Source organism: Eulemur rufifrons, chromosome 16 (assembly GCF_041146395.1).
Source record: "Eulemur rufifrons isolate Redbay chromosome 16, OSU_ERuf_1, whole genome shotgun sequence".
NCBI lineage: Eukaryota > Metazoa > Chordata > Mammalia > Primates > Lemuridae > Eulemur > Eulemur rufifrons.
Window position 1 is genome coordinate 88083853 of NC_090998.1, and position 19950 is coordinate 88103802.

A 19950-nucleotide genomic window follows, 5' to 3' on the forward strand; every position below is an offset into this window, starting at 1 on the left:
TTTTTTTTTTTTTCTTTTCATAGCAGCCATCTTAATGGGTATGAGTTGGTGTCTCATGTAGTTTTTCTTTGCATTTCCGTAAGGATTAGTGATGCTGAGCATCTGCTCATGTGCCTGTTAACTATTTGTTTACCATATTTGGAGAAATGTCTATTCTAATCCTTTGCCCATTTTTGAATTAGGTTTTTTTTTTCCTCTTGTTGAGTTTTAGGAGATCTCTATGTATTCTGAAAATTAATCCCTTATCAAATATATGACTTGCAAATATTCCCTCCCATTCTGTGGGTTGCCTTTTTACTCCGCTGATAGTGCCTTTTGATGCATAAAATTTTAAAATTTTCATGAAGTGCAATTTATCTACTTTTTTTGTTGTTGTTGTTGCCTATGCCTTGGTGTCATATCCAAGAAACCAAGGCCAAATCCAATGTCATGAAGCTTTTGCCCTATATTTTATTCTAAAAGCTTTTTGATTTTAGGTCTTACATTTATGTATTTGATTCATTTTCAGTTAATTTTTGTATACGGTACTAGGTAAGGATCTAAATTCATTCTTTACACGTGGGTATCCAATTTTCCCAGAACCATTTGTTGAAAAGACTGTCCTTTCACCACTGAATGGTCTCGGCACGCTTGTCAAAAACCATTTGCCCATATATGTGAGGGTTTATGTCTGGGCTATTTGATTCCATTTGTCTGTGTCTGTCTTTATGCCCATACCACATTACTTTGATTACTGTTTGCCATTGATTTTTAACCTAATTACATATGATCTGTGATGCCAATTTCTTGAAATTTATGGAGACTTGCTTTATGTCCTGCTACATGACATATATGGTAATGTTTTGAAATCTTCATTGCGTGCTTGAAAATAATGTGTTGGGTGCAGGATTCTATAAACGCGATTTGTTTTGCTGTTTGTCTCCATGGCTTCTTCTGTGCTTTGTAATTTTGGAGTGTGAACTCACGTTTGAGAATCCCGTGTGGCCTTTATTGTGGGCAGGGCCCCCCAGAGAGCTACTGCCACATGCTGTCTGGTGTAACCCACCCCAGGTTTGTTCTTCATATTAATTTCTAGACTTGGGAGTTCTGGGGCCATGTGGGGAATACAAACCCAAACCTCAAATTTGTGTTAGGGAAGGTCTAGAGTTACAATTTCTCAAGAAAGAATCCTTTTTGATTTTTCTAACAGAGCCAGAAATGAGCCAGACAACTCCTTTGACATCTCCCTCTGCAAAAGGGTGATTTTTCCTCCGTTTGCTTTTTCATCGAGGACATGGGTCCAGTTTTATTCAAGCATCTTAGTTCCAAATCTCCATCGGTCAGGGGCTCAGCCCTCGTCTCCCTTCCCTATATGGGTATAAAATCCCAGATCAGCGAAGGCCAGTGCCTTCTCCTCCTTCTGCCCCTCTGGGTTACCCATGGACCCACCCGGAAGGGCGGCCGAAGGATCAACATCTGCTTGTCACTCTTTTGGCTTCCTCTTTGGTTTTGGTCCCTGGGGTTTTTGTTTTGTTTTGTTTAACTAACTTGGAAACTCAGTTGGGTATTTTAAAGGTTATGTGTTACGTTTTATCCAGTGTCTAAGAATTGTGTAGCAGGACAGAGGCTCTACCCATCATCCCTCACCGGGCTGTTCATGGGGAAGAAAGGCATGAGACTGGGGAGGTAGGGCGGGAGGCAAGAGGTGGATATTGGCCTCTGGAATTTCCCAGTGGCCTCCAGATTTAAGCACCCAAGTCGCTGGTGGTCCATCCACGATGGCTGGTGACCAGTCACCTCAGAGCTGAGGCGCTCTCAGGGACAAAGGCTCTTCTATAGGTTTCTCCACAGTGCCTGGGGATGAGCGGGTAGGAACTCCCTCTGAGCCTCAAGTCCATAGGTGACAGTCCCCCCTAGACCCTCTGGCTGATTCACTCCCAAGTTGTCCCCAACTGAACTCATCTTCCCCCCAAACAACCTCCTCTGACAGGTCCCCCCACTGCCGAGAGGTGCCAACATCCACTCCTTTGCTACACCAAATACCCAGGCCCTTGCTAAGAGGTTCCTTCTCAAAAGCTCTCAAAGTCCTTTGCCCCTCCTAGGACACTCCCCTGAGCTCACAGCTTCCCTGGCAGATGCTCAGGTGTGTGGATGTCCAGAGGCAGGCATGGGCCTGTCCTCTGCCCTTCCTTTGTGACCCAGCCGCTGTGGATCGGGTGTCCTTGCGTTCAGACCTCTGCAGGCCCTGGGGGCTTTTTGAAGTGTGTCCTCCCGGCAGCCTGAACAGAGAGGGTGCAGGGCGGGCTCGCAGGCTTGCTGGCTGGCTTGAGAGGGTACAACTATTCCACGCAGCCTCTCTGACCTCCCTCTTTGCCGCAGGCACAGCTTGGCACTGACCAGAAAAGCATTCAACTTTCAGCTTTTAAAAAACGACCAAGTAATTTTGCAGAAATAGTCGTCCTCATCCCGTCCCTCCCCGACTCCTTACCTTGCCCCAATCCCGAGCTCCCCCCACCGCTGACCTTAGCTCTCGGATGGGCGTCGGGCTCTCCAAGCCAGGTCTGAGCGCTCTCAGGCAACCACCGGCCTCACCCAGGCCTCATTCCAAACCCTCTGGCCCTCGACAAGTGGCCACGGTCTCATTCATTAGCCCTCAACTCACAGATGGATGTAGCTGCTCCGTAATGGCAGGACTCGTGACGAGGGACAGTAGTGGCTAATTTCGGGATACACCTGCCTCCCAAGGGCAGCCCCCATGTCCTCACTCCCTGAGAGCTTGGGGTTCGGGGCAAACAGATGGGCTGGGGTGGAGGCCGACTCTACCCGACGGGCCTGCCACCTTGGGCAAATGAGCGAATTACTTCGCCCCTCTGGCCTCCTGCTCCCGACATCTGCTCCCGCTCACGGGCTCGCAGGCGCTGGTGAGGTACGTGGGCTAGGACAGGTGAAGTGCTCACCTCACCGGTGCCTGCATGCAGTAGGTACACTGGTAATTCAGGGCTTTTTAAAAGTACTGAGTGAGGGCTTCCTGGGAGCCTTCACTAAGGCAGGTGCTCAGGATGACAGGGAGGTGGCCAGGTGGCAGTGAGGAGGGCAGGTGCCCTGGAGGAGGCCCAGCCTCGACCTCCCGGCTGGCCTCCACTGTCCTGTTGGTGCCACTGTGGGTCCCTTCGCACCTGTCTGCCCAGCAGCAGCCCCTTACCAAGGACCAGGGACACACTCCCGTTTGCGTTGCTGGCCTCTGGCTACTCCAGATGGGCCACAGGCAGTGCTCAGAGATGGCTGGGTGAGTCCCGGTGAGTCCCAGGTCCATGTCCCAGCCACTGTCCCTGCTAGTAAAGGAGGCCCGAGCTTGGTGACAGAGAAGAGATCAATTGCTGGGCACAGTGGCTCACGCCTGTAATCCTAGCCCTCTGGGAGGCCAAGGTGGGAGGACCACTTGAGCTCAAGACCTCGAGACCAGCCTGAGCAAGAGCAAGACCCCGTCTCTACCAAAAATAGAAAAAATTAGCCAGGCACGGTAGCGCACAGCTGTAGTCCCAGCTACTCAGGAGGCTGAGGCAGGAGAATCACATAAGCCCAGGAGTTTGAGGGTGCAGTGAGCTGATGCCACCGCACTCTAGCCTGGGTGACAGAGCGAGACTCTGTCTCAAAAAAGAAAAGAAAAAAAGAAGAGATGAATCAAGGGCCAGTGGTGTGCCAGGCGCTGAGCTGTGGGCAGAGAGGGGATGACACAGCCCTGCCCTTAGAGATGGGGGACAGACAAGGGCAGGTGGCAGGGGAGGACTCTTGGGGGCAGCCAGGAGCAAGTGTGGGGTTGGCTGGGGAGGGAGGAGGGAGCAGGAGGATGGAGGTGGGGAGGTGGAGGCATCCCCTGTAGGCAGTGCTTTGGCTGCAAGGCCGGGGCCCCTGGGGGTGCAGGGTGGGGAGATGTTGGCCAGGCCAGACCCGGGGGGGTTCACAGTACGGGCAGAGGGCAGTGAGGAAGGGAATTACTCAAGATCGCCTCCTGTCCAAGGCCTGGCAAGCAGGTGGCCACAGGATGCCCTGGGACGGAGCTCCAGAGTGGAGCGCCAGGCCCCTGAGGAAGACACTGGAGCCCACCTCTGTGGGGAGCGGGCACCTCATCGCATCACTGCCCCCAGAACACAAACGTGCAGGACACCATTCTCTGAACCGAGGGGCAGCTCATCATTGAAACGCAAGGCTGCATCGCGGGACCCACCCTCCTGCTCGCACCTCGCACTTGCCCACCGCACCTCGCACTTGCCCACCGGCTATTCTCAAGGGTTCAGAAGTAGCAGGAGCTCTGCACCCCCGGCCCCGCGCGTGGGGAGGTTGCGGCTGGTGAAGCGTGGGCGGTGGGTGCCTGGCCCTGGCGGTGGAGGGACATGGAGGGACAGCACTTCCCACCCCTCTGTGGCAGGAGGGCCCCAGGCCTGATGCTTTTGGAAGACCAGTCACAAGGGAAGAAATGAGACAGACACACCCCACCCCAGGGGCTGGGCCTTAGCTTCGGAATGTGACAATTTATTTGGGGAGCAAAAGAGGCTTTTCACTCCCGGTTCCTGGCGTTGATACAATATTGAAGAGCAGCAGAACGAACGTACAAGACGGAGTAATCGGCACAGACCCACCCTCCCCCAGCCCAGGAGCCACGAACCCAGAGCAGAGCCCACACCCGCACCCCAGATTAGGTGTCTTCTCCACCGGGGGCGGGGCAGGTGGACTGGGGGACCTGCCCCCCTCGCTGGGGTGGCACCTCCATTTCCAGTCTCCTGCCAACCCCACTATTTTCCCATCTTTAGCCACTGGAGGCAAAGTTTAGCCAGCTGGGAGCTGGATGGTTGAAACACAGACAAAGGCAACAACACTTCATTTTAAAAATGAGAGAGAGAAAAAAGAGACAGTGCCCCTCCCCAAATATAGAGCTATATACGTATATTTTATATATATAGAATTCATTCGTGCACAATTCATTAAATGAACTTTTCAAAAATTAAAAAAATTATAAGATACATATTTCTTTAGGCCTTTGTGTTTTTAAATTAAAACCAACAAAAAGAAGTCTCCCTCTCCACTCTGCCCAGCAGCAACTCTTCCTGCTACTCCTGGGAGCGGCTTCCCCCACCAGACCATCAGCGCCCCTTTGCCGGGTCCCACCCTGCACGCAGCAGGCAGGCACCCATGTTGCAGTGGCGTGTGGCTCCCTCCAGGCTTGCAGGGATGGTGGGACCCCACAGGCCCGGGGCCGTCCTTGGCCCCCACCCGACCATCTCCCTATTTCTGCACCTTGGTGACTGTCTGCACAAGAGGGGACGAGGAGCCCCTCTCCTGGAGTTTTAGCTCCTAATTCTGGGCTTTCTGAGTCTGAGAGGCAGACAGGGAAAAAAATGAAACCCTTTAACACCTTCCTTTTTCCTTTTAAGAAGTGATTCCTCAAACCATACAAGCCCCAAACAGGCTGCCTTGGGCAAGTGCATGGGAGCCCAGAAGTGGAGCTGACAGGTGAGGCTCCACCGTCCAGCGTGGGCGAAGTGCAAAAAAAAAAACCCAAAACAAACAAAAAAAACCCCAACAACAAAACCACACACAAAAACCCAACAAACAAAACAGAAAAGTGAGGGTAAAGGGGGTGCGTCCTCTTGGGTCTTCAGAGGGGCTGGTGGTGGTCAAGCCCCCAGCCAAGCCAGCTCCCTCCTCCGGGCCACCTCCAGCCTTGGGCAGGCCCACCGGCCTGGCCCAGGGGTTGGCTGCCAGTTTTGTGCTGGCTCCGGCCTTGGGCCCCATCTTCTAAAGGGCTTTTCCCAAAAGGCCAAGGCATCCTGGGCCCCCGTCCCTGCACGTCCCCCCAGTGAAGCAGTTGTGCCTCTCAGAACCTGTCTCCTCCTCTTTGAAAAGGGGTGATCTCCCACTCTGCCTGCCTCACACTGAGGTTGGGGACTTGATCATCACCTCTTCCCAGATCAGAGGAAGGATGAGGCTCATTTTGACCTTGATCCCTCTGCAGGGTGAGAATAAAGAGGGGCTGTGGGTGGCTGGAGGCCCCAGTGCCATCAACTTCCACCCTACCGGGCACTCGGCAGCGGCCTGGACATCAGCAGCACTTATGAAGAGGCCTTGCTGCCCAACACACCCATTTCACAGATCGACAAACTGAGGATCAGAAGGGGGACTGAGACAGGGATGGGTCCCGACTTTCCATCTCAAACCACTGACACCAGACCTCACCCATTTCCTATGACACGCGGGTGTGGAGGGGGTGCACTTAGGGGAGATGAATGATGCCCCACTCAATATTGAACATGGGAGATCGGGCTTTGGAGGTTATCTCACATACAAAAATAAAGCAAACCAGACTGCAACTTCTGCTTGGTAATTAGGCAAATGGAAAGCAGCAAGGGCTGGAGGAGGGGCCCACAGGAGGCCACGGGTGCAAGTGTGTAGGGGGCAGGGGCGCCAGGGAGGGAGGTAAGGAGGGCTGTGCTCGCCCTTGGTCCCATCCACTCAGGCCCCCCAGGGGAGCCACCCACCTCGAGGCAGGGGCAGGGCAGGGCTGCCCGGCTTGGAGCTCAGGGCAGCAACCTGCCGGAGGTGTGCAAAGGGACGGGCACTCCCTTCCCCCACAGCTACACGGGGTCCGAGTCTCAGCCAGGGATTCTCCCAGAGCCACAGCTCCTTTATTCCCTCTTCAGGCCAGAGAAGCGCAGGGATGTCATGGTCCATGGGGTGATGGGAAGACAGAGGCCCCCCACAGGGTGGTGGTGGTAGGGACCAGATGGCCCAACAGGCTGGCAACGGAGGGGCAAGAAATCAAGCTACCTCCTCTCCAGCCTTCTCGGGTAGAATCACCAGCGCCAAGTCCTGGCAGCGCAGGACCCCGCAACCCCCACCCATCTCGGCCCCCTCGCCTCCCTGTGCCTGGCGCCTGCAGCTTCTGGCTGGCTCCCTTGGGACCCACTGCCGTCCTTCCCTTTGAGCGAGGGTGGGTGTGGCAGTCTAGGCCCAGGCCAGCAGGAAGGAGGGTGGGCTGTCTCCACGGTGCCTGTGACCCCAGGGACCTGCCAGCTGGGCCCAGGCCTCCGCCCCATTCCTAACATTGCCACCTCACCTGTGCAATCATTGCGTTTCTAAATTTTTCTTTAAATATCTCTTTCTTCCCCCCCTCCCCGCTCCCCTAGGAATCCCACAATATTTTTTTCTATTTCTTTTTTCTTTTTTTTCCTCTTTTTTTGTTTTTGTTTTTTTGCAAAACTAATTCTTTCACTTTCCTGTCATAAAATCACCTCTGAAAACACAACTTCTTTACAAAAAAAGTCACGAATGACACGGACTCTCAGGAAAACACATTTCTATGGTCTCTGGAAACACCTGTAACTGGCACCCAGGTGGTCACTCACCTGGGGGAGGGGCTTAGGGGGAAATCACCTCTAAGGACAGAGGAGAAATACCAGCCCTTATTTGGGGGAAAAGCCAATTGGCACTTGGACGGCCACAAAGCCAACACGAAGGGCGGGGGCGGGGTGGGGGGATCCAGGAGTGTTCTATATCCCGGGCGGGGAGGGCCGCGTTACAGCCCCTGGCAGGGAGACAGAAGGAAGGTGTCCTCCCATTCTTGGGCCCAAAGGCGCGTGTTCTGGTTGGATCCCCTTCCCGCCGCGCTCCTGCCTCTGGCCTCGCGCTTCTGAGCGCAGGTGCCAACAGCTGCACATGCCAGGAAGCCAGCTCCAGCCACGCACAGGAACATGCCACCCACGCCCAACAGAGACCTGGGCAGTGGTCCAGGGCTGGCCGGCAGAGCCCCTAGTGCCGCTCCTGGGACTAACACCCTCGCTCCTCCCCTTTGGCCTGTCTCCCCTCCCAGTGCCGGGCTCAAAGCCGGGCTGTGGTCTTTGCCACTGGCACAGATGCCCCGGCTCCCTGGCAGCGGAGGGAAACAGAAGCTGCCCCGGGTACCCGAGACTCCCGCTGCTCCGAGCAGGCTGGGCTGTGAGAAAGCCTCAGCGGTCAGAAGCAAAAGAGAGGGGCTGGGGAAAGTTGGGAGACCCCTGGGAACGGTGTCCAGGCCTCCCCGTCCTCCCAGGAGGAAGGCGAAGCTCGGAGTGGGGTCTCCTCTTTGCCCCAGCCTCCACCATGCCACATCCGCAGTGAGGGCCGGACTGAGGTCGGGCTGACCACCGCAGGAGGAGGGCAGGGGGTGTGGTGCCCCCAGCACACCTGGGCCAGCAGGGGAGGCCTGGTGGCGTCCACAGCACACTGCCCCGGCCCGAGCCCGGCCCCCGGGCCCACTGAGGCAAGGGAAAGTCCAGGCCTTCAGTGACCCTGTTCCGAGGAACTATGAAGGGTGCCTGGACGGCCTGGGACCTAGCACCCAATGCACACATGGACCACGTACACACACACACAAGCAGGGCAGACGCACGCGCACAACGCAAGTTCCACAGCAGGTTCTCACAGCACCTTTGGTCAAGCGCTGAAGGGGCCTTTAGATGCTGGGAGGCTGTGGCAGGGCAAGTTCTCTGCCAGGTCCTCCCACTGCTGAGACAGGGGTTAGGAAAGTGACGGGGGGGAGTGGGGCCGAGGGTCCAGCAGCAAGCAGGGAAGATCCGAGCCTCTGAGGCCCTCGCTGCCCGAGAGGGAGGGGCTGAGTCTGGTCTCATCCTCAACCGCTGTCTGGGGCTTTGCCAGGGAGCCATCCCCGCCCCCTCCTGCCCAGGCACCTGCAGGAAGGAAAGGGACCATGCTCCTCCTGGGTAGGGGTCTCCTGAAGACCCCCGCAGCTGCCGGGTTAGCACCGAGAAATCAGATGCTGCACACGAGAGCAGGAAGCAAGCTGGGGAGATGGGTAGGATGTGGAAGGCGCAGGTGAACCCTGGGTTCCGGGGCTTCCCCAAAACCACCCAGTGGGCCGCACCATGCATGGGCAGGGAGGGTGCCAAGGGACAAGACGGAGCACTTCTTGGTGTCCTGCCTGCCCCAGGCCCAACCCATCCCAGGGCTGCCCCCACGCCCCAGCCTTCTAGGGCTCCAACTGCTGGGTCCCATCCCTGGGCCAGCACTGAGCCATGGGACAAGCAAAGCACGGCGGGAAGGCTGGGGGCAAGGGCGGGGGGAGCAAGAGTACGACGCTAGGCAGGAGGCCCCCCCAAGCCCCCTCCTCAGTGGAGCCCCTCACTTGCTCGCCCCACCGCTGCTACCTCCACCTGCAGCACCTGCTACACCCGCAGCCACCTTCTCGAAATCCTCAGGGTTGCAGAACTCCTTGATAGTGACGGTCAGGAGGTTGCTGGTGACATCGGTGACAACCACATTGGAGCAGGGTGACATCTCCGGGCGCCAGTCCCCAGTCTCAGGCTCAGAGGAGGCACTGGTGGGCTCAGGGGCCGGGGGAAGTGCCTGGCCAGCGGCAGCAGTGACATCAGGGGGCATGCGCTTGCTGGTGGCTGCCGACTCAGGAGGGATGGACAGGTCGAGCACCTCGGGCTCACGCCAGCTGGGGGCAGATGGGCTTGTGGTCTCGGGGAGCAGCTTGGGGGGCGCGTCATCAGGCTCAGAGGAGGACTGCGGTACTGGTGAGGGGCAGCCAGAGGAGCTGGAGCTGCGGGCGTCATAGGGGGCAGCGGGGGTGGCCAGGAGCAGCCCAGGGCCCGGGGAGGCAGTGACGTCAGCCTTGCTGGCAGGTGGGGGAGACAGAGGGGCGGACGGGGGCTTGTACAGCGCGAAGGTGCCGAACTTCATGTGGCGGATCTGGGTGCGCAGGATGCTCTCGCTGAACTTCTTGCTCTTGCCGATGACGCGGTTCCTTGAGGGCACTTTGGGACGGGCCAGCGCCCCAGCCCCCTGTGCGGTGCCCGCTCCTCCTGCACCCTTGTCGATCACCTTCAGGTTCAGGATGATGCGGCTGCGCTTGGGCTCCCGAGGCTTCACCTTGCGGTTGATGATGCGCACCGTCTCCGAGAAGGGCGAGATGGGGGGGCGCAGGCCGGGGCTGCCCCCCTGGGGGTCTGGGCGGGGCAGGGGGCGGCGGGACATGCGGTGGCAGCGGCGGATGTCCTTCTTGAGCCGGTGCACGGCTGCGCTGGAGTGCAGCTTGGGCGAGGAGGCGCTGGCGCTTGGCTTGACAGAGAAATGCACATCGCTGATGCGCAGGGCCTCGGCCTGGGCCCGTGCCTGTGGGCAGAGGGGGGGTGGGTGGGACCTCAGGGCCGCCCACAGACCTCCTCTGGACAACCCTGTGCCCACTACTTCTAAGTACAACCTCTTGGTAAATGACCCCCAGCACATTTAAAAGAAATCAGTGGTATTCATGGCCCTGATTCAGAGAGAAAAGAAAACAGAGGTTCAGGGAGGTGAAGTAACTTGCCTGAGGTCAAAGTCAGGACCCCCCATGCAGGCTCCCAAACCCAGTGTCTTTGCTACCACCTACTGCTCTGCTAGTGCGGCAGCAGGCCCAGAACATACGGCCCCATGGCTGCCCTTGCTGATGTGGACCGGTGCCAGTGCTACCGATCTGGAAACTGCATGGCGGTGGGGGGGTGGGTGGCAGGAGGAGAGAGCCCTTTGCCCAGAAGCCCCTGCTCTGTCAAGACTCCCCGTCCAGCCTGGAACTCCCATGGACCCATTCTTGGTGATAGAAAGGAGGTGGGTCCTCTTTGCTCCACCCACCTGTAAGGTCCCCAGTGTCCCGTGGTCTCAGGTCTTTGCACAGGCTGACCTCCAGCTCTGATGTGCCTCCTTAGCTGGTCACCATCTCTGGACAGGCCCTCAGCCTCCTGGCCCCTCCTGATGTTCCCAGCCCCCGGTGCTTGCCCTCCTGGGTCTGATCCGTCTGTCTGCCCCATGCCTGGCTCATAAGTGGATTGCTGCTGATGGACCCCAAAGCCTGGGTTGGACATGGGTGAGGTGGGGCGGGCCTAGAGGTGGGACCGACCACTCCATATTCTCTGTGCAGAGGTCCGTGGTAGCTAGGGATACTGTCCCAGGCTCCTAGGCCCACATGTCCTTCCAGGTGTTAACTCTGAAGTCCCAGGGTTCTGCAGCACCCCTGCTACCTCATGGAGGACACAGGGTATGGCAGGGCTCTCAAGAGACTCCAGCTTCCATTCCAACCCCCTCGTCATCAGGTGACAGGACATGGAGAGAGGGCGGGGGACTCACAAAGCCATATCAGCTGTCCACCATGGCCAGCCCTTCCTTCACTAAGAAAGGAACGAGCAAACCAGGGCCAGCAGCTTGGGTGTACACCTGTGAACACACATGGCCTCTCCCCCTGGGACTGCTCTGTCACCAGGAAGACAGGTAGTTAGAGCACAGAGTGGCTCGGTGCAGGTGCAGTGAAGGGAGAACAGGGTCTGGGGGAGCACAGACTGGGGCACAGAGTCCAGTCTTGGAGGCTGTAACATCAAAGCTGGGTCCCCAAGTAGGAGAAAACCCTGGTCCTTGCTGAGCACTGACCATGCCCTAGACAGGGCCGAGGTAGCTGCTAAGACAGGCAGATGGCGGAGGCAGAGCGTCCTGTGGGCAGAGGCCCAGTGGTGTGAGGGACATGGAGTCACCAATGGGCTGCCAGCAATGGCTGGGGGCGTCCGGGGGTGCCAGGAGGGATCTGTGCTTTACATACTCTAGCTCCTGGTGGGGCAGGGAGGCCGTCAGGTGGTGACTGCCTTGATCCAGGTAGGAGACGGTGGGGGCAGAGGAAGGACATGGTCAGTCCATGAGGTCCCTGAGGGTGGGATCTGGAGTCTCTGCCTCTCACTCCCTACAGCACTGGGTGCTTAACCAATACCTGGGAGGGAGCCTGTATGCCCCGCAGACGAGGCTAGACTGTATTTGACCACAACCCCCAGAAGAGGCGTTTGCTGACTTACGTGCTAAGCGAGGACGTCTTCATTTACAATGTGGGAATCCTATCTCACCCAAGCGAGAAGGGTCCTCCCAGCCCGGGCTGGGCACTCCTGGGCTGCCTGGGCAACCCTGGGGCTGCTTGAGCCAGGAGCAGCTTGGGCAACAGTCCCTTTGACTACTAGGTGGCAATGCACAAGGCCCAGCCTGCCCCCACAGATGCTGCCAGCCCCCCTGCTTTTGAGCCAGCTGAGCTCCCCTCGGCCTGGGCCCTTCAAATCCCTTCCCAGACAAAGGCAGGGAAAAGCCCAGGCTTTCCTTGGCATATCAAGTAGGGCCTCTCGCACGTTCACTTCTGCAGCTTGGGGGACTCCCACTTTCTGACCCCTGGGGGTTAGTGTTTGCTCTTTCCAACTGCCTAATCTTCCCATCCCCTGTAATAATGAGTCTGTCGGAGTCCAGCGGCCACAGGCAGTTGCTGGGGGAATGGCAAAGAGTGTGGGCAAATGGCAGGCCCCGAAAGAAACTGCAGCTCAGTGGGCCTCGAGCCTCCCTTCCCCCATCCGCACAGCCGCACCAGGACCTACTACGGGCACTTTGTCATGCGGCACCTGGTTAGCCCAGCGCCTGGCACGCAGCAAGTAACTAATACTAGATTTACCCATGGGCGGTAGGCTTAGAGCAATCATCTTTTTCTAATACATGCTTCCCAAAGTTTCTATGAGAAACACTTTATAATTCCTATGTTAATTTTAAAAAAGGGACTGGTTTACCTTCCCTACCGTTCCCAGATTGAATTCTTTGAAGATGGGATCTGGGTCTGCCTGGTGAATTAAAAATAACTGCAGCCAGTATGTTCGCTGCACCCTGACCAGGTGACAGGCATGGCTAGGGGTCTGGCACATAGACGGCAGGGCAGGTTAAAGCACCTGGACTCTCCCACTGACTCTGTGGGCAAGTCATTTACCCCGCCTGGCCTGTTTTGCCATGCGTAAAACAGGGAGAATGGATCCTATCTCATGGGTTCTGTTCCCTTCAGAGCAGTTGCTGGCGGGAAGTGCTATCTGCGTGTAACCTGCTGACTGGCATAAACTGCCCCGCAGGGAGACACAGAGCAGCACTTCAGCCCAAGCTGACGTCCACAGCCCCTTGCAAATGTCCACGTTAGTCTCCAGCTGCCTGTTTCTTAAGGTTCAGATCATGATTCTACTGTCTGCTTCTAGCCCCTGCCCCACCAGCTCTGCAGCCTTCAGTTTCCTGTGGTGCCCACAATCCCCCCGAACCTGATATTCCCCCCTCGAGGGATAAGATGAAGAAAAGGAGATGGGATGAAGCCAGGAAGCTGGGTGGTGGGATCTCAGGCAAGTCACTTCCCCTCTCTGGGCCTTGATTTTTTCATCTGTGAAATGGAGACAATATTCCCCACTTCATGGGGCTGTTGAGAGAATTAAAGCAGATAATCCATGTCGGGGGCTCAGCATTGTGTTAGACCCATAACCAGCTCAGAACTAGAATTATCAAGAAAAAAGGTATTTTGTGTATCAATGCTCATGGTCATTACTTGCTTCGCCGCTAGAGGGCACCGGGAAGCCGTCACTGCCCATCAGCCTTCCCGCTGCTCCGCCCCATTCCTCCCCAGGAGAAGCATCAGGGTTAAGGTTACTCCATGGATTCCCTAAGATGTGTGTCGGTTCAGGGTGGGGTGACAGAAAAACGGAATTCTGGAAACCAACATTTTTTTCACTTCTGCTTTAAGTCCAAAGCAAAGCCTTTGTTGGGGGTAGGGGTGGTAAGTCAGGCTGGGGTTGGGGGAGTGGGCTGGACAGGCCCACCCCACCCTCACTGGGCTTTAAGCCTTTTGGACAACTTGGAGATGCTGAGGTTCTGCCTTCGGCACAGCCTCTTCCCTGAAAACAGTCCTCCCACAAGTACCATCTGTCAGCTGGGAAGGGGCCCTTAGATATCTTTAGCACTATGGGGAGACTGGGGTGGCCCAGTGAGTCCCACCTGCACCCCTGTCTGCCACCATGAGTAATTTGACCCTCCCTTTTCCAGACTCTGTTTTTCCCCTTCAAAATAAAATAAAAACCTAAATCCTCCAAGATGGCTTCCTCTGGAAGTTCTTCCCTCCCTTGCCAAGGCTAATACAGTATGTTTTCACCTCCCCCATCCCCATCCTCCAGAAATTGCCAGAAGTGGGGAGAAACTGAGGTTCAGAGCCCTTAAGTCAGTGGCTCAGCGTGGGTTAAGTAATTTAAGGTCAAATTCAAATTGGATCCCCAAGTGAGGAAGGGAGCCACTCAGAACAAATCCTGAGAGAGGGAGAATGTGGGAAACAGGGGGCAGAGAGAGGCAGGTGACCCCCCAAATCCTCTCCCTGTGCCCTGCCCCAAGGTGGGACCTCACTCACTCTCCCCTGTGCTCTAATTCCAGGCACAGCCCTCAATGGCTCAATAACTGGGGGAGATAAGGGTTCTCATGTGCAGAAAGTCCCGGCCCCCGTTCCCCCCCCCACCCCGCATCCCCCACCTGCCTCAGCCACCCCCTTCCTGGAGCCCTGCGGATGCCCCCAGACCCTGGTTTCATCAGCGAGGACTATCCCCACTCCCAGGCCCCTCCTGCTGAAGCCGAAGCTGAAGCTGGCCACGGCCTGCTGCCAGGGGCTTGCCGGGGGCTCACAACCACCCCCTGCCCAGCTGGGGCCCCTCTGGAAAGGCCCGCCCGCCTGGGCGGCCGCGGATCTGTCCCTCCCTCGCAGGCCCCGTGCTGTGCCGGGGCTGGGGGCCCGAGAGGGGGTTGCTGGGGCTGGGCCAGGTTACCTTCAGGAGGAAAGTTTTGGGTTTGGGTCCCCTCTTCTTGGGCCCATACAGCTCACGCTCCCTCTCCCTGCGGCCGAGAAAAACCAGAGGTTAAGAACAGCCCCCGCCCGGGCCCCGCTCCGCGCCGCCCGCCCGGGCGCTCCCGCTTCCCCGCGCCTCCCCGCCAGCTGCCCCGACTCACTTCTGCTCGAAGGCTGCGATGAGCCGCGAGTCCAGGATGTTCTCCTCGGGCTCCCAAGTGCTGTACCTGCCGAGTCACACGGGCACAGAATCAAAACGCAAACCACCGGCAAAGGCACAGGCGGGAGCGCGAACGTGCCGCCCCAGGCCCAGGGCCCGCGGCCTCCCCCCAGCCCCGCGCCCGCGACACTCACTTGATCGCCCACCCCTTCCATTTCACCAGGTACTCGATGCGGCCCTGAAAAACAGAGGGAAAAAGGGGGGAGTGGGGGCGGGGAGGATGCGGGGACGCGAGGCGGCGGCGGCGCTGGGCGGCGGGAGAGCCCGGTCGGAGGACCGCTTCGCCCCAGGGCCACGGCCCCGGCCCGGGCCGCGGACAACGGCGGCCCGCCCCGGGCAGCGGCTCACCTTTCGGATCCGCCGTTTGATGATGGATTCGGCCGCGAAGACCCGCTCGCCCACTGCAGACAGCTCCATCTTGCTCAGCGGCACCCACAGCCCATAATACTCCTGCTCCCGCGGCCGGTGCGGCACCGCTCGCGCACGCGCCGCAGCGACAGGCCCCGGCGGGCGGGCGCGCGGCGGGGCGCGCGCTCGCGTTCCAGCTGCGGGCCGTCACGTGACCCGCCTGGCCGGCGCGCCGTTGCCAGGACCTCCCCTCCCCGGGGGCGGTTGCTAGGGAAAGTCGGCGCTCGCGGGGCGGGGGCGCGCGCTGGCTCTTAAAGGGGCCGCCTGGCGGCCGGAGCCTTGGCGGCGAGGCGAGTGGGCGCCTGGCTCGTGCCGAACCGGGTTCGGCGCGGTGCATTCTGAGGCTTTTCACCACATCTCCATCTTCCCAGCCCTCGGTCGCTGACACCGTCTTCCCCCCTTTTAAACCCCCCACGCAATTCCCGCCAGGCCCGGTGCGAGGAAGGGTGATGGAATCCTTCAGTTTCGGCGCCGCTGCGCATCCTCCCCGCAGAAGTCTGCAAACAGTTAAATATGATACAGCAGAAATGCATTTGCTGTTGCCTTGCCAGGCCTTTCGGGAATTTCTTTAAAACATTGCCCCCCCACACCCCCAATCCATTATTTATGTATTCGTGGGAGTGTGGTTTTGTAATCAGTTCAGAAGAGTTAAAACAAAACGCCACCGCAGGAAAGGGGGGTGCGGTGAGGGAGGCCGAGGTGATCCGGTGCATCTGCTCCTTGGCCGAGTCTGGGCGGCACCTCCGCTCACCCCAGGCCGGAGAGACTGCAGCGAGGCCGAGGTGGCAGTGGCGGGAGGCGGGAGAGGCCACGGCGCGAGGACCGGCTCCCCACGCCCCAGGCTGGGCCCAAAGCAGGTCATCTTCGGGTCATTCTGCAGAGACCGCCGTCGCGGTCCTGTCTGTGTTTTCTGGTTCCCAGGCCCCGGGCCGCGTCGCTACTGGCCACAGCTCCTCGGGTGCTTCCGCCATTGCTCTTGGGAAGACCAGACCCAGCTGCCTTTGGGGGAAAAGAGGGATCTGGGGGTGTCCCGGAGAGACACAAAGTAGCCTCGCCGTGCAAAAGGCTCAATTTTTTTTGTTTTAAAATTATTAAAACTTTATTTTCCATTATGCTAATAGTCCTGTTCTTTGTCAAACAATTTAAAAAATACAGATAAAAAGGCAACTGCCCATAATCTCCATAAAACCATTGTTAGCATCTTTACGAATCTTCTTGCAGCCTCTGTTTTATGCCTATATGAACACATGTGTACCTGTATATATACATACACGTATACATTGTATATATGAGAACACACACATATACACATTGTATTTATATATACACATAAATACATTGTATGTAGGTACACACATCTACACTGTATAAATACATTGTGTGCGTGTGTGTGTGTGTGTGTGTGTGTATTTTTAGAGACAGGGTGTGTATTTTTAGAAGCAGGCAAGCCCCTGCCATGTCTCAGGGCTATTTCTTTTTATTTTTTGTAAACACTGGGTTTCAGTATGTTGCCCAGGCTTAAATATTTAATTTGTTTTTAACAAAATGGGATCATACTATTCACATTATCCTGGAATCTGCTTCTCTCCCTTAATGACATGAAGTGGACATGTTTCAGCGTCATTAACTACAGATTCACTGTCATTTCAGTGGCTGTGGTGGGCTGAGATGGGTTTGGGGATATGAGAAGGGTTAGGATTGTCTCTTTCTCAAATCACTTGTTCATTAGCAAAGAAGAGCTTTACATTTCTGTGCTACAATGCCAGTTCTTGGGGTTTCAAATCAACCACATCAAAAATTCAGCTTTTCATTTCTGCATCCCTGCACATTTGTCCAGTTACTACCTTGGGAGAGATCCAACCCCCCGCCCCTTAAAAAAATCACTGTGTTCCTGAGGAACTGCTATTTGCTGGCCAGCCCGAGGTGCCCTCCTGGGAGGGGTAGGTGGTGGTGGAAGTTAGGCAAGCTGTGTGGATATGAGCATGTGTGCACGTGTGTGTGCATGTGTGTACATGTGTGCATGTTCAGGCTGAGGGGACGGGCAGCAGGATGAAGCAGGTAAACATTAATCCATTTGTTAGTTCATGCGACAGCATTCGAGAGCCCTTGTTCAGGGTCAGGCTTTGTGTTAAACTGTCAGGAAACAAAGCTGTCAGGCTGAGGTGCTCTCAGTCAGGTGAGAAAGGCACCTGCCACCCAGTGTGACTAATGCCAGAATCAAGGCGTATGAGTTTCCTGTTGCTCCTGTCACGAATTACCACAAAGTTAGTGGCTTAAAATGACATAGAATTTGACTTTAAGTTAACTCAGAAGGGAGTTTATCCTGGTTTGACCTAACCAGGTGAGCTCTTTGAAGGACCTTTCCCGAGGGGAGGGATTTGAGGCAGAATTACTCTCCTTTTGGCCTTGAAGAAGCAAACTGCCATGCTGTGGAGAGAGCCATGTGGCAGGAATGGTGGCAGCTTCCAGGAGCTGAGGACCTCAGTCCTGCAATCACAAGGATCTGAATTCTGTCAACCTGTGAGTCTGCAGGAGCACCCCGCACTTTCAGATGGGAACGCACCCCTGGCCGGCACCTTGACCCTGAGTGGAGACTCCAGTTAAGCCTCACCCGGACTTCTGACTTATAGAAACTGAAACGATAAATGGGTGCTGTTTTAAGCCACTAAGATCGTGGTAATTCTTTACAGAGCACTAGAAAACTAATATATAATTATGGCTGGCCCAGATTCAGGGATGGGGACATAGACTCTGTCCCTGGATGAGAGGAGCGACACGGTCACACTGAAAAGGAGACTTGGAGCTACTATTGGAGCTTGAGTTGGTCGCCAGTTGGGACACAGCGCGTGCTTAAAGCTGATGAGATCCCTGGGGCCACATGCTCCCTTCACAAAGGCACCTGCAGAATTCTGGACATCCTCCCTTTGTGGCCCCTGTCAGCCAGAGGGGTTGGGACTCCTGTGCTACACCTCTGTGTCCCTAGCATCAGGCATATGTGGGTGCTTAATCGATGTCTGCTGGACCATTGAAGGAATGAATGTGCTGAAACCCGGCTCTGCTGGAGTAGAGAGTGAAGCCTTTGCCAGAGGGGGATAGCCTGCACTTCTACCCCATCCCTACTAGGGATCGGGGTAGTAGCTTTGTCCTGGGCTTAGACTGTCAGCCTGGCATGACTGAGGACTCACTGTCTCCTGAGGTGTTGAACTCTTACTCCTGCCCCTGCTCCTACCCGTTCCTCTGCCTTCCCTCTGGTGTCTAATTTTTCCCGTATCCCTGCACACTATCTGACATTATATTAACCAGCTGCTTAATGTTAACCATTCGTTTAATCCCTAGCTGACTCCCTCACTAGAAGCCAAGCTACACAGGGCAGGGACTTTGCCCATCCGGTTCCCATCTTATCTCCAGTGCCAGCACAGAGGCCCGCACACTGTGGGTGTCCAATTAATATTTGCTAGATGCACGAACGGGCCATTGAAGGGATTTTCAAGAGTGATTTTGGGCCGGGCGCGGTGGCTCACGCCTGTAATCCTAGCACTCTGGGAGGCCGAGGTGGGCGGATCGTTTGAGCTCAGGAGTTCGAGACCAGCCTGAGCAAGAGCGAGATCCCATCTCTACTAAAAATAGAAAGAAATTATATGGACAGCTAAAAATATATATAGAAAAAATTAGCCGGGCATGGTGGTGCATGCCTGTAGTCCCAACTACTTGGGAGGCTGAGACAGGAGGATCCCTTGAGCTCAGGAGTTTGAGGTTGCTGTGAGTTAGGCTGATGCCATGGCACTCACTCTAGCCTGGGCAACAAAGTGAGACTCTGTCTCAAAAAAAAAAAAAAAAAAAAGAGTGATTTTGGCCATATAATGTATGTAGGGATTCAGGCTCAGCAAACATTCACCGGGCATATCTCTCCCTCCCTGCGCTGGGCCCTGGCAATGCAAAGTGGAAATAGGGGGTCCCTGCCCTGGAGGAACTGAGCTGCATGGAGAGACAGATGTGCAGACAGATGCAATTTGAGCTGTGCAACTTTTAGTTGTCAACCTCTCTGGGCCTCGGCATTCTTCGTCTGCAAAACGGAGATAATCATTTCTGTCTTGCAGGTCTATAGTGAGGATAAAAACAGATGACAGCATATGCAGACATCTGGAACTCAGTTGGGCACACAGCAGGTCTGTGATTGTGGAAGTGTGCATATATATATATGCCCCCGCGTCAGCTCCTACTTCAAGAGAGATGAATACAACACACACACACAACGTGTACACTTACGAGCTTTTCTTCCACTCAAAAGTTTATTGGATCAGTTCTAGAAATTGAAACCATGCTGGTGCCAAAAATAACAACAGCTAACATTTTGTATGGCACTCGTTGTGTTTCAAAAACTCTCCTAAGAGCTTTACATGCAATATTAACTAATTTAATCCTCAGAAGGATCCCATGAGGCAGATATGGTCATTATTCCATTTCACTCTTGAGGATCCTGGGTTTCTACCCGAATGTAGAAGACATGGAGAGAAACAGAGCTTAAGTTCTACGTCCATTTAATGCCCTTCCTGCATCTCCTCCCACTACTCCGTGAGACCTGCCGTAGGATGCGATTTGACCTGTGAAATTATGGACCAAAAGGCTGAAGACAGGCGTTCAGGTGACAATGTGAGTCCCAAAG

General features: G+C 55.9%; 1 protein-coding gene across 2 annotated transcripts; it reads right to left on the reverse strand.

Annotated features, from left to right (window-relative positions):
- Positions 1 to 4499: 4499 nt before the first annotated feature.
- Positions 4500 to 15360, reverse strand: CBX6 (chromobox 6). Of its 2 annotated transcripts, none has more exons than XM_069490102.1 (5): positions 15228 to 15360; positions 15014 to 15057; positions 14821 to 14886; positions 14640 to 14706; positions 4500 to 10095 (listed from the first exon to the last, which is right to left on the reverse strand). In XM_069490102.1, the coding sequence occupies exons 1-5, from the start codon at positions 15294 to 15296 to the stop codon at positions 9151 to 9153; spliced, it is 1191 nt and encodes a 396-aa protein (XP_069346203.1). In that variant the 5' UTR covers positions 15297 to 15360; the 3' UTR covers positions 4500 to 9150. The 2 variants fall into 2 exon arrangements, with proteins under 2 accessions (XP_069346203.1, XP_069346202.1); XM_069490101.1 differs by having other exon boundaries at positions 4500 to 10149.
- Between the last annotated feature and the right edge of the window lie 4590 nt (positions 15361 to 19950).

What these genes read in the sequence shown, in the direction of transcription:
- CBX6 (XM_069490101.1), bottom strand. Translation starts at nt 15,296, where the DNA reads ATGGAGCTGTCTGCAGTGGGCGAGCGGGTCTTCGCGGCCGAATCCATC. An exon ending in TCAAACGGCGGATCCGAAAG is followed by an intron (nt 15,058 to 15,227) that starts GTGAGCCGCTGC and finishes TCTGTTTTTCAG; the next exon opens with GGCCGCATCGAGTACCTGGT. An exon ending in CCAAAACTTTCCTCCTGAAG is followed by an intron (nt 10,150 to 14,639) that starts GTAACCTGGCCC and finishes CTCTGCCCACAG; the next exon opens with GCACGGGCCCAGGCCGAGGC.